Raw genomic sequence first — 14048 nt, 5'->3', positions numbered from 1 at the left:
ATGCATCTCCCCGCTCTTATTGAGACCAGACACCGACCTAGATACTGCGAATGAGAATAGCAGCATATCCAACATGTCTGGCAGAAACAATCCACGTCGACCGCGTCGTATCGCCCACCAAGAACCACTACCCACGACAGACCCCCCACCCCTGTGCCGCAGAACCTCACGGGCAATAAATCCGCGCCCAGGCTCGTCCAGCAATGGTGCCAGCAGTGACTATGTCCCACCAGTGGAGCAGTCGTCTACGCCTGAAGTGACGAGACCTGATCGGAGGCTTCAAGCTCGGGCTGCAGCCCAAGATATTCACATCTACGACAACCCACTAGAGTTGATAAAGATCCGGAAGATATAGAACCAGATATATGGGATAATTTTCAGGCAGCGCACGTCTTCCCTCTCGCTAACACCGGAATTTGGCATCAATTGGGATTCGGCAACCACATGACTATTCCTAACGTGAACTCCGTACAAAACGGAATGCTCATGCGCGATCAAATCCACACTCTTTTTGATACCTATGCGTTTTCAATCTCAGTAAAGGTACAGTACTAATAGAGTGTCCAGTTATGAAACTTTGAAGTACAGGCTGACATCCACAATAGCATGGCTACAAAATTGTCTGTTTTCGCTGTGACAAAGACAACATCGCAGGGACATTCCTAAGCACCTCTTCCATTAACAACCCTGAACAACCCCTGGACATACTTCTTAATTGGCACTTTCGTCAAGCAATACTGACAAACTTGAGAGGAATGGGCGTTCCGCGAGAATGACTTCCCACCCGGATCGGACATGATGGGAGAAGTTTTGGCAGGACCCAAGCCAAGGGAACGCATGGGGTTCGAACTGTTTATGCGGCTTTCACCTTAATGGTGTTGAGATTATTGGTTCGACTGAAACGGTGATCAATGTGATTAATCTTTATGGAATTCATATTTCAACAAATGGATGGCAACCTTCTTAGTGCATAGCACTGGACGAGTCATAGGTGTTCCTGAATACCAGCTATATATACTGTGTTCATGGACAGTGCGTACGTACTATGACTTCGTGTGGTGGCTGTTGCAACCGAACATGGGAATTTTCGTGGGAAATATGATACCAAGTCCCTTTTCTGTACACTATTTGCTGCTATCTATACTACTAATGAACGAACGAAATGACCTCATCGTCGAAAAGAGAAGGGTATTTCCTAATTGGGCATCGGAGCGAGCAGAGCCGACAGGCTAACCGGAATAGGCAGGCGCCAACACGAGACGCGTCGAGAACCAAAAAAATACCAATAATTAATGAAAGCGGAAAGAGGCCAGACGGATGGCTTCGACCATTGACGAGTTATGAGATACGACCATGAATCCTTTCCTCCCTAACAACACTCCCTCCATGGACCTCTCCGGCCGCACTCCCATCTACCGATTGTCGCAGGTCGAGCAGTCCTGGCCTCAAGTCCCCACCCCCACCCCTAGCAACTACGTCTCGCCGTACCGACCACCGCAGCACCAACAAGATCAGCAGCAGCAAGGACTGCCGCCCCAACAATCCCCGGATTCCGCACAGCTGCAGAATGATAACGCCGCGGGTGAGGGGTCTCCTGGTGAAAGTCCCCCGCCCGATGGAGAGGGCGCAGTAGACACACCGTCTTCGCAGAAACGACGGGGGCGGAAGCTACTGGAGGAGCAGGTGGCGGTGCTTTTTAATTGCTGCCTCGAGCAGCAAGGGTTATATGCAGACCAGGACCGAGTGCGGTTTTGGATCACCGTCGCGTCCAAGCTGAAGCAGCGGACGCGACGGAGTTTCGCATGGCAGTCATGCCGGCGGATCGTCACGGATCGATCGTTAGAGAGGCGGGTTCATCGCCGGGAGATCGAGGTCGGGAGACGAACAGAAGAACAAGCCCCATCTGAACTGACAATGGCGATTGATCGGTGGATTGCAATGGAAGACATGATGGAGCAGCAGATATCGGCGGCGTTGACAGCGAAGCGGTCCTGGGGACAAACACAACCGGCTGGGCCGGGGGAACCAGCGGCAGTGGCAGCAGCACCAGTAATAGCAACGCCAGGATCAGGACCAGGGCCAGCCAAACGGGTCAAGCAATCGCCGTTAAAGGCTACATTGGCAGAGTCGCTGGTGAAACTGAGCGAGTCGTTGACGCAGGAGGCGGAAAGCGATAGTATGAAAGAGGAGATGGTCACAGAGGTACGGGATGTCCGACGAGGGATGGACGATATGCGGCAGAGTATGGAGGAAACTAGAAAAGAATTGAATGCATTGCGAGTTGATATGAATCGCAAGTTCGAGTTGGTGATTCAACTGTTAACGGAGATGAAGGAGCAGGAGGAGTCGGGGTAGTTCAGGTGTACGATAGTAGCATTTGTACATAGCATCCATAGTAAATAAGCGTATCTATATCTTCTATCTACCTCTATCTTCCATATATCTAGTATCCCTATCTCCTACTGAATTCACCTTCTGTCTGTCACATGATAACTGCTGAGATTAACTGCGGATACCACAGTGACAGCGGCCAGTTCCGAAGTGGATCTTTGGGTTTCTTTCAGCAGTGATTCAGCAGTGATTCAGCAGTGATTCAGTCGGTATTCTCTCTTTTTTGAGCTTCAATTCAGTGCATTCAGTGAATCCAATTGAATGTAATGTTATACTCAATTATGAAACTTTGCTCATGATTCAAGCAGTCGCACAATTCCCAGCACAACATCACAACACGAATAAGCGGTCAACCATGACGATCCTCGATGATCACAACGCTTTGGACAAGAGACACAAACTAGGCGAAACATAATATCCACTATGGGCCAACACGGCAAATCGCAAATGGCAGACCTCACGATGGAGCCGGCAGTCCACAATGACTGGCCCAGCAAGACAACACCATTGTTTAGAGGCGGACTGTCCAGCAGTTCAGGCTATTCGACCCCTCCCCAGCACGATCCCATTCCTTCGTCCTTCATCCCAGCATCGATCAATTTAATTGATACATAATTCTACCATGGCTACCAACGCCAGCTCACAGCTTTTCCAGCCTCTGGCTATCGCCAATGGCAAGATTACGCTCAGCCATCGTGTGGTTCATGCCCCGTTGACTCGCAACCGGGGTGTTCCTCTAAATGCCACCAGTACTCCTGAGAATCCCAATCGCATTTGGATTCCGGGGGATCTGATCGCTGAATATTACAGCCAGCGCACGACCAAGGGAGGGTTGATTATTTCCGAGGGCATTCCCCCTTCTCTCGAGGTATTCTCAATTAACAATTCTTCTCTGCTATTTATCTAACCTCACAGAGCAATGGCATGCCCGGTGTCCCCGGTATCTTCATCCCTGAACAAGCAGCCGGATGGAAGAAAGTCGTCGACGCCGTCCATGCCAAAGGAGGCATCATCTACGCCCAATTGTGGCACGCTGGCCGTACCACAATTCCCCATATGACTGGATCTCCTGTCGTCGCTCCCTCTGCCACACCTTGGGACTCGCCGACTGAATGCTTCCCGTATCCCCCGGTTGGTTCGACAGAGCAGGTGAAGTATGTGGACCACCCGCCCATTGAAATGACAGTCGAACACATCCAGCAGACCATCAAAGACTACTGCACCGCCGCGAAAACAGCCATGGATGCTGGCTTTGACGGTGTGGAAATCCACGGCGGCAATGGATATCTGCCTGAGCAGTTCCTCAGTTCCAACGTCAACAAGCGCACAGATGCGTACGGTGGCACGCCCGAGAAGCGATGCACCTTTGTCTTGGAGTTGATGGATGCTCTGGCCCAAACGATCGGCGAGGAGAACACGGCCATTCGCCTCTCGCCATTTGGACTCTTCAACCAAGCGCGCGGCGAGCAGCGCGTCGAAACCTGGACATATCTGTGCGAGAAGCTGAAAGAGTCTCACCCGGCCATGTCCTATGTCAGCTTCCTCGAGCCTGTACGTTTACCTAGCCCCTATCTCCATACCAGTAGAACCCTACTAACAATCTACAGCGCTACGAACAAGTCTTCAGCTACGAAGAAAAAGACCAATTCCTACGCAGCTGGGGCCTGGAAGCCGTCAACCTCGACCGATTCCGGAAGATCTTCGGCTCCACCCCCTTCTTTTCCGCGGGAGGCTTCAACGACCAGAACTCCTGGGGCGTTGTGGAATCGGGCAAGTATGATGCCATCGTGTACGGGCGGTACTTTACCAGTAACCCGGACTTGGTGCAGAGGTTGGAGAAGGGGATTCCGCTGGAGCCGTACGATCGGGCTCGGTTTTATGGGCCGTTTGAGGATAATGCGTTCCATTATACGGATTATGTGGCTGCTAATGCGGGAGCTAGTAGTTGTTCTATTGTATGAAATGGGTGTAATGAGTTAATTTAGTTGATTCAGAATTGACAATGTTTGATGTTGTTGTGAGGCTGAGAAGTTGCTTTTGATAACCCCTGCTATAGATTATGCAATATCACACTGGCTGCAGAAGGATTCGGCCATGTGGTTGGAATGTTCCAGAATACTTTATCAAGAACTCGTACGTTCTTGATGGTCTGAATGTATAAACTCTGAAGCTAAATTGAATTCAATTAGCTTTCACTTTAATATTCTATTTCTGTTTATTGAATCCATCAACAGTATCCACAGCTTCATGATGCGGGGTAGGAAATTATATCGGCGAACAACCACATCCAACAGATAATATGTGAACACTGTATACCTATCTACTGGACCTTTCGACATCTCCTAATTCGTATTTATCCATGCTTTCAATAGTGCAGACAGCCTTGCTGTAAAGAAATACAAGACCCCTGCCCGTATCTGCCTCAGGCAAACAACAATCACTAGCGCGATGATCACGACTCCACTTCAGCTCGCGATGAAAGCAAAGCCAAAGAAAAGCAAAAAAAAGGAGAGCTCAGCCAGGATGAACATCGTCAGCTCAGCGTGTCTTTCGCATGCGCTCAAAATAACCGACAATGACTCAACGACATCACCGACAGATTGTTCTCTGTTTCGATGGCACGGGCAAGACTTTCCGCGCTGATGGCAGCGAAAGCAATATCCTCAAAATTTTCGGGATGCTGAACCGGACAGACGATGAGCATTGTATGCATCCATTGACTGTCTATATGAAATCAGGCTAACTGATACAGACTGCTACTATCAACGTACGATCCTCCGCCCTTAAATGAACGAAACGAAACTCACCAAAACAGCCGGAATCGGAACCGACATCACCCCAACCTCCCTCGCCAGCACTGCGATTCGCAAGAAGAAGCCATGGAATAACAAAGCGCTCGAGCTGGCGTTAGGCCAGTCCTTTGACGGACACTTACTCGGCGGATATCGATTCCTGATGCGCCATTATCGCTCTGGCGCGAAGATCTACATTTTCGGGTTTTCTCGCGGTGCATACACGGCGCGATTCCTGAACGAAATGCTAGACTGGGTGGGCTTGCTGAGCGCGGATAATGAGGAGATGATCCCGTTCATCTGGGAGGCGTTTGTGGCGTGGAAATCGAGCGAGGAGAAACAGCGTCAGAATGCGGATTATTTCCTCAAAGCGTGTGCGGAGAATATCTGTCGGCGGGTGGAGAGGGTGCAGTTTCTGGGTCTGTTTGATACGGTGAATAGCATTGCGGAGTTCAAGCTCAACTCGGAGACGATACCCTCGAGTAGGGTTATTCGGCACGCTGTCAGCATCGACGAGAGGAGGGTCAAGTTCCGACCGGTTTTATTGAATCAGACGCGGGTGGTGCCTCGACATAGGAAGAAACATCATCACGAGAAGAACATTCCCATGATTTTGCTTCATCGGGATGAAAAACACGAAGAGAAACCGGAAAAGCATATCAAAAACAAGATCTATGCGGAAGATGTCGTCAGCCAGAACCCATCCAGCAGTGACTCCATCTCCTCGCCCGATGCACCTCTTCCCCGGATCGACGGCAATGACCAAGATATCGAGGAGGTGTGGTTTCCTGGTGGACATACTGATATCGGGGGTGGATGGAAATTAAGACCAGGCGAGGAATGGCCGCTCAGCCATACGCCTTTAGTCTGGATGGTGCAGGAGGCACAGCGAGCAGGCCTTCACTTTGATGAGGCGAAGCTCAAACGGTTCCGATGCATTGAAGACGGCACCACGTACCCCAAAGTCGTGGGAGACGAGGCATTGGGGGATATCAAGTCATGGTCGAGTCCGTTCCTGGACGCGCTGTATGCAAGCACGATTGGCTACCACCATGATCTCCTGCAGCGCGGTCATGAAATCTCTCTCTCATCGGTCGTGGCTTGGAAGGCTATGGAATGCTTCCCAGTCAAGCGAATGGAGCTGCAGTCTGATGCATCGTGGAAGCTGACCCGATGGCCACCTTCTCTGGGAGGCATGCGCGATATCCCACCCGACGCGCAGGTCCATATTACTGCGATCCGACGAATGATGGATTTCACCGACTATAAACCATGCAATCTATTCGCGGGAAGTGGTCGGCGATATGGAAAGGACATAATATCGTCGGATGAAAAAGGAGCGTGGCGGCTATACAAGCATCAAGGGGATCCTGTACGGCAGACTTTTATTCGAAACTGGTAGTCTATACTGCCTATCCACGCTGAATCCATAATCTCGATAATATGCACACAACTCAATCTATCCGGGCCGATCCGCTTTCATAAACATCCTGAATCACCATGCATAACTCGTATTGCGTATCCGAAGCACGTGGTCTCGCCACTGGCCGGCGATGAAGCCGAGATCCGCGCCGTTTTTACGCCATTTGGAGTTGATCGTCGTGGGATGACGACGAGATCGATTGGGGTATATCTCCGAGGCTATAAATATTATCATCGCTTTACTCTCTCAGGCAGTGTTATTGTCGTTGACAACAGACACAATGCGCCTTGCTCTCGCCCTCCTCCCTCTGACAGCCCAGGCAGTCAACATCGTCTCTTCCAACGACGATGGATGGGCGGAAATCAACATCCGCACGTTGTTCAACTCGTTGACGTCTGCTGGGCATTCGGTTGTCGTGTCAGCCCCTGCCGAGAACCAGAGTGGAAAGGGTATGCGAATCTACCCATTGACGATGCATAGCTAATAATGCAGGCTCCTCCGATAAAACACCCACCAAACTCACCGAAGCATGCGAGTTCAACAGCTGTCCGTCTGGAAGCCCTGCCATCGGCCATAATGCGTCGCAGCCGCGCCTCAACTACGTCAACTCATACCCCCTGACCTCGATGAAGTACGGCATCGACAACATTTCCTCGCAATTCTACGACGCCCCCGATCTCGCCGTCTCCGGGCCAAACGCCGGCTCGAACCTCGGCGTGACCGTGTATTTCTCCGGCACAGTAGGCGCTGCCACATACGCCGCGCATAACGCGGGGATTCCTGCAATCGCCTTTTCCGGGGCTTCAGGATCGCAGACCGGGTGGAATGAGGAGACGCCATTGTACAGCCAGGTGTATGCGGACCTTGCGACCAACGTCACCAACCGTGTCATTGCGTCGGGAACACCCTACCTCCCGGCTGATGTGTGGTTGAATGTCAACTTCCCCTCTGTGAGCGACTCGAAATGTTCCACCACGGATGAGTTTGAGTTCATCCTATCGCGGATCCACTTGGCCGTGCCACTGGTCACGGATGACGATGTAGAAACCTGTGGGAGTAAGCGACTGCCGACCGAGACGGAGGTGATTCTCAAGTCGGGCTGCTATGCCAGTGTGTCGGTTGGAATGGCGGGCGACAAGGGCGATGCTAATGCGACGGTGCAGGGGGAGGTGTTGAGTAAATTGGGCAATTTCCTGACTTGTCTACCTTGAGATAGTACACACTTAGCACATACATAGCTGTATAATCTAGTCCTATCAGAACAGCACGTGTACACGCCAATGCAACGTCAATATCGCATCAACTGATCATCTAATCAAGATAACAATCTAATATACATTTCCCCTGACGATCATCCCGGGTCTTTCCCCATCCGGTAATCCCCCCGAGCGAAGATTCTCCGAACGAACGAACCAACCCACCGTCATTATCTAATTCCCCCTATTGAATATTTAAACTCCTGAAGAATTGACAATTTGATCATCGTCGATTAAGTTGAGCCAATTCTAACTCTGACATCTAACGCAAAAATGGTCCGTCTTGTTGATCTTCTGGCTCTCCCGGCCGTTTGCCTCGCTCTTCCCAGCCAGCACCAGGCCCGTGATACCGTCAACAGCGACCAGCTCGTTGGGTTTGATCAAACCGTCCCCAGCGGAGCAACAGGTGATGTGTATCTGGCGTACAAACCGCATCTCAAGGTGGTGAATGGCTGTGTGCCCTTCCCTGCTGTCGATGAAAATGGAAACACCAAGTAAGCTCACCACTGCCAACCTTCCAGTATGTCTGTATACTAACCATACAGCGCCGGCTTAAAACCCTCTGGCTCCCAAAGCGGCGAATGCAGCAGCAGCACCGGACAGGTGTACGTCCGCGGAACCAACAACGGCACGCACGCCGCACTCATGTACGCCTGGTACTTTCCCAAAGACGAGCCGTCGACTGGCATCGGCCACCGCCACGACTGGGAGGGCGTGGTCGTCTGGCTATCCGACTCTTCTGCCTCGACGGCGGAGAACATCCTCGCCGTGTGTCCGTCTGCGCATGGAGGCTGGGACTGCTCGACGGACGGATACTCTCTGGACGGCACGTCGCCGCTGATCCAGTACAAGAGTACCTGGCCGTTGGACCACCAGAACGGATTGACGAGTGAAGTTGGCGGCGAGCAGCCGTTGATTGCGTGGGAATCGCTCCCCAGCGCTGCGAGTGAGGCATTGGAGAATACGGACTTTGGGAAGGCAAATGTGCCATTTAAGGATGCCAATTGGGAGAGGAATTTGGGATTGGCTAGTTTTTAATCATAATACCCTGTATATACCATATCTATCTATATATTTATCTATATCTATCGATGAATGTCTTCTATAGCAGTCGCATCCTGCTTTGCTTCCAGCTCTGCCTCCTGGGCATGTTGATGCGGAATCACCGTCCGTCCTCGAGAAGAGAAAACACCACCGGTAAAGCCTCCTTTGGCGAAGATGAGATTGATGTCCTCCAGCTCCAGTCCTTTCGTCTCGGGGAAGAAGAAGAAGACAATCGGAATCCAGAGGAAGTTGAGAATGGCAAAGATGATGAATACCCTCCAGCCAATATTTTCTACAACCATCAGCACTGAACTGTATACAGATGTAGGATAACTCACGAATAGCAATCGGCGTGATCTTCACCACCGCAAACACCGACAACCAGTTAAACGCCGACGCAATCGCCGCACTCTTACTCCGCAGCCGCTGCGTGCTGATCTCAGACGGATAGAACCACGGCACCGGTAACCAGCCCAAGCCGTAGAAGATCTGGAAAATGAAGATGAACGCCGTTGCGCCGTACGCGGCGTTGAGCTTACTGAGAGAGAGCAGGACGGCCACGAGCACAAAACACAGCGACAGTCCACCCGCAGACACCATCAGCAGCACCCGCCGGCCGTATTTGTCCATCAGGAAGAGGGGGATGGCGGAGCCAAGCAGGTAGGCGATGGAGGTGCAGCCGCTGAGGATCATGGACATGTTGCGCGACATGTTCATGGCGCTTTCGTAGACGGTGGGGGCGTAGTAGTTTCTGTTCCTTAGCATTTATCATCTTGATAAGAGAGGAGATACATACATCATGTTCGATCCAGTAAACTGCATCATAATTTCAATCGCGATGATGATGGCCAGTCGGCGCCAGTTCTGCACTTTGCCGTGTGTGAAGAATTCGCTGAATTTGACGCTGTCGCCGTGAATGTCTTCGCGGATGGCACTCTCTATATCCATCAAGCTGCGGAGCACAATCTCGTCATGTTCGTCGACGTCGTTGATGGACGCAATAACAGCTCTTGCTTCCTCGTGCCGGTCATTCTGCATAAGCCACCGTGGTGTTTCCGGTAACCCGATGACTTGGAGGATGAGGAAGATGGCAAAGACGGCTTGGAATGCGAGAGGGAATCGCCATTGAAAGGAGGATTCGGTAAAGCTGGTGCCGTAGTCGAGCCAGGTGGCTGTCTTGTTAGTTACAATCAGTGATGGTGATGTAGGATACATACCAATGCACAGACCGAGAATGGTCATTGTGCCCTGCAGGGTCAGCAGCGTTCCTCGGATATTGGCTGGCGAGCATTCACTCTGGTATACAGGCGCTGAGGAGCTGTTCATGCCATTGCCCTATTCCATCAGCATGATATCCTGCACATGAGGGAGAAACTCACCACGCCAGTCACGATTCGTCCGACGATCAACTGTGCCACTGTACTCGACGTCGCTAGGATGATCGTGCCCACCACCATGATCGCACCCCCAGCCATCAACATCTTCCGTCGACCCAGCCATTCACCGATGAAAAACACCAGAATCGACCCGAGGATACACCCAATCTACATCATTAGCCAGTAACCAACATCAACCAAGTACTACTCACATCATACAACGCCACAATATCCCCCTGCAAATCCGCATCAGGATGGTGAAAGTCCCTGCCAAACCGATTATCCGCACCAACCAGACCGCTCATCACGCCCTGGTCATAGCCCAGCAGCAAGAATGCCTGGCATGAGCAAGCCGTGACGGCAAAAACGAGTGCTCGGCCCCGGAAATTGTGCTTCCACATGGTTGATTGATTTGAATTGAGTCGATAGTGAGAGTGAGACGACTAGAACGGGGCGTATTTATCACCCCCTTCTCTCCCCTTCTCTCTCTCCATTCTGTGTCTGCTTCACTCCACAATCTCGCAGCCAATCGGCAGGCCAGGCGGGTGGATTATGGGGTCGGGGTCGGGGGAAAAGAGGGCGAGTGCGGAGTGTGGAGTGCGGGGTTCGGATATTCCGTCTTTCATCTTGTCTTGCCTAATATTGTGCTTAAAGATAGCTGGTATTCTAAGCATGTTGTATGACTGTCTATATATGTATCTAAATATCTCTAGATGAATGAGGCTAATCTAGACATACTGTAATGTTTGTAGTGGTAGATATAAAAAGTCGGACTGCAATACACCGAATCTCCAACAAAACAAGCTGAATAAAGTGCAACCACCGCTCCCAGGTCTATTTCGTCATCATCTATCATACCCTCTATTGGTCACACCGACCCAGAACCAGTCTAGTTAAACGCCGCCCAATCATGCCCCAGCCGATCCATGGGCAAATATCCTATCTTCGGCCCGTCCGCAACAGCCGCCTGCATCTCGTTTTCCGTGGGAATGTCAAAGATAAACGCCCCGATGCGTCGGCAGAAGAGGATATACTCTGGCACGGGTTTTTTGGCGTATCTATCTTGTTAGTCTCGTCTGAGATATATCAAGGAAGGTAGACACACATGTAAGAATCATAAATCCTCCTCGTCCACAAACTAAACTTGCCCACCAAGTGCACCAGGATAAAGTACGCCACACCCGCCCAGGAACTACTACAGTGGCCAAACGCCATTGCTCCCGAGCCCGTAATGCCCAGCGCGTACACGAACCGCGAATTCATATTCTTGATAAAGTCGCGTGTGGGACCCATGGTGGAAAAGAGGAAGAGAAAGGCCCTCATGTAGATGAAGGCGTGGAGGGGCATGATGACGTCGTGGTAGGCCATTGGCTCTTGGGTGTGGTATGCGTGGAGTATGACGAGTGGTCGCATGAGGCCTGATGCCTGGTAGGATGGTTCTGGGGGGTTAGCATGCTTATATAGAGTATGATAATAGTGTACGCACTGGTGATAGGGGGATAGCCTTTTTTGAGGTGTTTGACGAGCATCCAGGATGTGGCGGAGTGGACGAGACACGCTGCCACGGCGGGGAGAGAGCATGGATAGCCGCCATAGTAGAGGGCTAGTTCGGCCAGGCCGGCAACCGTGTGATATGGTAGAGCTGGATGGTTAGAATGTAGCGTAGTGGGTCAGGAAGCGGACGTACCTGGATGGGGGTGATAGCTCTTTCTGTTGACGAGTTGGTAGAGGATAAAGACAAAGTAGAGACCCAGGATGAGCACATCCGAGTCGTTTGTATAGACTCGTTGATACATTCTGATCTTTTGTTCTCAGTTGTCAATGTTGGTCTGTTGTACATAATAAATATCAAAATGAGTCAAACTGACCGGGAGCAAAATAGGAATAAGGTTTCGGTTATGACTTGGCCAAAACAACTTCATGTCGAGAGAATGGCTGCATTTATATTGCAATTACCTGCTGTTTTATTATCAATTTGATGGATGATAACACAGATCAAATGACAATCGGTCGTTTAGGGAGTATGTAAACGCCAGATCAACCTGGTTGTACAGCATACCCATGTATATGGCTGCTGCCCTTCACGGTATAAATGCATTCCAACTGACGTGTTATCGTAAATTTAAATGTTGTGCAACACATTAAACTGTATACTCATTCCACTGTTTAACGTGACAATTCCATGGATCGGATTTGACAGCCGTGGTCTTATTAATTGAGCTTTTCTGTATGCACATGAGAGCATCTTGCGGGTGTTGTGTAACAGTTCTCTATCCATACCATAATGCATTCCAGTCTTTTACGATTACACAAGATGTTTTCTATCATTGAGATTATCATATGAGAGATACTGCATATTCTGATGTGTCAAACTAGATGCCATTGCCTTTCAACCTGTAAAACTGAATACAATTCATTCAAACCACTATGAAATACCAACTAACAACTATCTATAATACACGTCTCCTGCCTCACGAAGCTCTAAGCAGACTTGGGGTGGCACTGGTAGTAGTAAGGGTTCATGGAGCTGCACTTGGCACCGTCAGCGCAGACCTTGGGGCCCTTCCAGTTGACACCACCGCACTGGCCGTAGACAGACTGCGCACCGCCAGCAGCCGAGGAAGAGGGAGCAGCAGGGGTGGGAACGGGGGTGGTGGCGAAGGAGGAGACGGGGGCGGAACTAGCGGGGGTGCGGCTGGGGGCGGGCGCAGAGGGGATGCGGATGGGCACGCTGGTCATGGAGGACACGATGATGGAGGGCTTTGACGAGCTGGAGGCCGTGGGCTGGGCAGCAGCGGTGGTGGAGGCCGAGGCAGAGGCAGCCGCAGAGCCGGTCACGGCAGTGCCGGTGGAGGTGATGGCGGAGGTGGTCTGCGAGATGGAGGTGGCGCCGGAGTACATCGAGGGACCGGGGAGAGTGTACGACGAGATGGACGAGTAGATGTTGACGTACAGGCCGGGATCGTTCTCGGTGTACAGCTTGGTGCCGAGAGTGCCCTCGGGCTTGTCGGTGCCATCGCCAGTGACCTGCAGGTTGAAGCACTGGGGGTAGTTCTGGGCGCCGCCCTTCTCCTCGGCGCCGTGCAGAGCGACCAGCTCGTGGCGGAGGACGTAGTTGCCCGGAGCAATGGACTTGGGGATCTCAACCATCCAGCTGTTGTTGTTCTTGATCAGCTGGTCGTCGCCCCAGGTGCCAGGGACCTCCGAGTCGTCGACGAGACCCACGCCGTCGATCTTGAAGAACTTGAGCTCGGTCTTGTCGACGGTCTCGCAGCTGTCACCGCAGTCGGCGAGGTAGTCGAGGACCGGGCCGTGGTGGGAGTCGGGCCAGGCCGTCCACTGGATGTTGACGCGGTCGCCGGCCTTGACGACGGCGTGGCCCTTGGCGTTGGTGGCATTCTGGTGGCAGATGATGTCGTCGGTGCTCAGCTGGTCGCCCGAGATGAAGCCATTGCCGGTGTTGGGAGTGGTCCAGGCGACGACAGCCGGGGGGTCCGACTCGTAGGGGAAACTGCCAATGTCGAAGCCTTCGTAGGAGACGCCGTTGATGACGATGTTGGTGACATGGCCGTGGGCAGCGACACGCGAGGCCGACAACAAGGCCGTGAAGAGAGAGGCAGGGAGGAATTGACGCATGTTGGGATAAAATGAAGGTAAAGCGGACCAGCGCAAAGAATGGCAACTTCAATCAATGAAGAATGGAAAGAAAGAATGGAAAGGTTTGAATGATTGAATTGATGGGAGAAGAGAAGAGGGAAACGGCATA

General features: G+C 51.6%; 8 protein-coding genes across 8 annotated transcripts; 5 read left to right on the top strand and 3 right to left on the bottom strand.

The window, feature by feature from the left end:
* The first annotated feature begins 1225 nt into the window (after positions 1 to 1225).
* Positions 1226 to 2429, top strand: ASPWEDRAFT_41278 (uncharacterized protein). The gene has a single exon (XM_040835516.1). It carries the CDS (start codon positions 1354 to 1356, stop codon positions 2353 to 2355), a length of 1002 nt encoding a protein of 333 aa, XP_040689722.1. The 5' UTR covers positions 1226 to 1353; the 3' UTR covers positions 2356 to 2429.
* A 147-nt stretch (positions 2430 to 2576) lies between these two features.
* ASPWEDRAFT_156421 (alkene reductase) lies at positions 2577 to 4442 on the top strand. Its single transcript, XM_040829704.1, has 3 exons — positions 2577 to 3259; positions 3307 to 3942; positions 3999 to 4442. Exons 1-3 carry the CDS (start codon positions 3014 to 3016, stop codon positions 4350 to 4352), a joined length of 1236 nt encoding a protein of 411 aa, XP_040689721.1. The 5' UTR covers positions 2577 to 3013; the 3' UTR covers positions 4353 to 4442.
* Positions 4443 to 4966: 524 nt separating this feature from the next.
* On the top strand, positions 4967 to 6585 carry ASPWEDRAFT_172832 (T6SS phospholipase effector Tle1-like catalytic domain-containing protein; the record flags this gene model as incomplete). Its single annotated transcript, XM_040830983.1, has 3 exons — positions 4967 to 5096; positions 5144 to 5158; positions 5207 to 6585. 3 exons carry the CDS (start codon positions 4967 to 4969, stop codon positions 6583 to 6585), a joined length of 1524 nt encoding a protein of 507 aa, XP_040689720.1.
* Positions 6586 to 6886: 301 nt separating this feature from the next.
* Positions 6887 to 7817, top strand: ASPWEDRAFT_51928 (5'/3'-nucleotidase SurE; the record flags this gene model as incomplete). Its single annotated transcript, XM_040837676.1, has 2 exons — positions 6887 to 7055; positions 7099 to 7817. 2 exons carry the CDS (start codon positions 6887 to 6889, stop codon positions 7815 to 7817), a joined length of 888 nt encoding a protein of 295 aa, XP_040689719.1.
* A 282-nt stretch (positions 7818 to 8099) lies between these two features.
* Positions 8100 to 8970, top strand: ASPWEDRAFT_156413 (NPP1 family protein). The gene is made up of 2 exons (XM_040829703.1): positions 8100 to 8356; positions 8408 to 8970. The coding sequence occupies exons 1-2, from the start codon at positions 8136 to 8138 to the stop codon at positions 8898 to 8900; spliced, it is 714 nt and encodes a 237-aa protein (XP_040689718.1). The 5' UTR covers positions 8100 to 8135; the 3' UTR covers positions 8901 to 8970.
* Positions 8948 to 10683, bottom strand: ASPWEDRAFT_110586 (sugar porter family MFS transporter; the record flags this gene model as incomplete). Its single annotated transcript, XM_040828188.1, has 6 exons — positions 8948 to 9198; positions 9245 to 9657; positions 9703 to 10078; positions 10124 to 10241; positions 10286 to 10450; positions 10495 to 10683. The coding sequence occupies 6 exons, from the start codon at positions 10681 to 10683 to the stop codon at positions 8948 to 8950; spliced, it is 1512 nt and encodes a 503-aa protein (XP_040689717.1).
* Positions 10684 to 10916: 233 nt separating this feature from the next.
* ASPWEDRAFT_184012 (uncharacterized protein) lies at positions 10917 to 12103 on the bottom strand. Its single transcript, XM_040832009.1, has 4 exons — positions 11970 to 12103; positions 11769 to 11924; positions 11388 to 11721; positions 10917 to 11340 (listed from the first exon to the last, which is right to left on the bottom strand). Exons 1-4 carry the CDS (start codon positions 12076 to 12078, stop codon positions 11172 to 11174), a joined length of 768 nt encoding a protein of 255 aa, XP_040689716.1. The 5' UTR covers positions 12079 to 12103; the 3' UTR covers positions 10917 to 11171.
* Positions 12104 to 12634: 531 nt separating this feature from the next.
* On the bottom strand, positions 12635 to 14006 carry ASPWEDRAFT_41269 (uncharacterized protein). Its single transcript, XM_040835515.1, has one exon. The coding sequence runs from the start codon at positions 13916 to 13918 to the stop codon at positions 12764 to 12766; it is 1155 nt and encodes a 384-aa protein (XP_040689715.1). The 5' UTR covers positions 13919 to 14006; the 3' UTR covers positions 12635 to 12763.
* Positions 14007 to 14048: the final 42 nt, after the last annotated feature.

Source organism: Aspergillus wentii (assembly GCF_001890725.1).
Source record: "Aspergillus wentii DTO 134E9 unplaced genomic scaffold ASPWEscaffold_4, whole genome shotgun sequence".
Classification (NCBI taxonomy): Eukaryota; Fungi; Ascomycota; class Eurotiomycetes; order Eurotiales; family Aspergillaceae; genus Aspergillus; species Aspergillus wentii.
The sequence above is the reverse complement of the archived record's forward strand: the minus strand, read 5'-3'. Positions and strand labels throughout refer to the sequence as shown.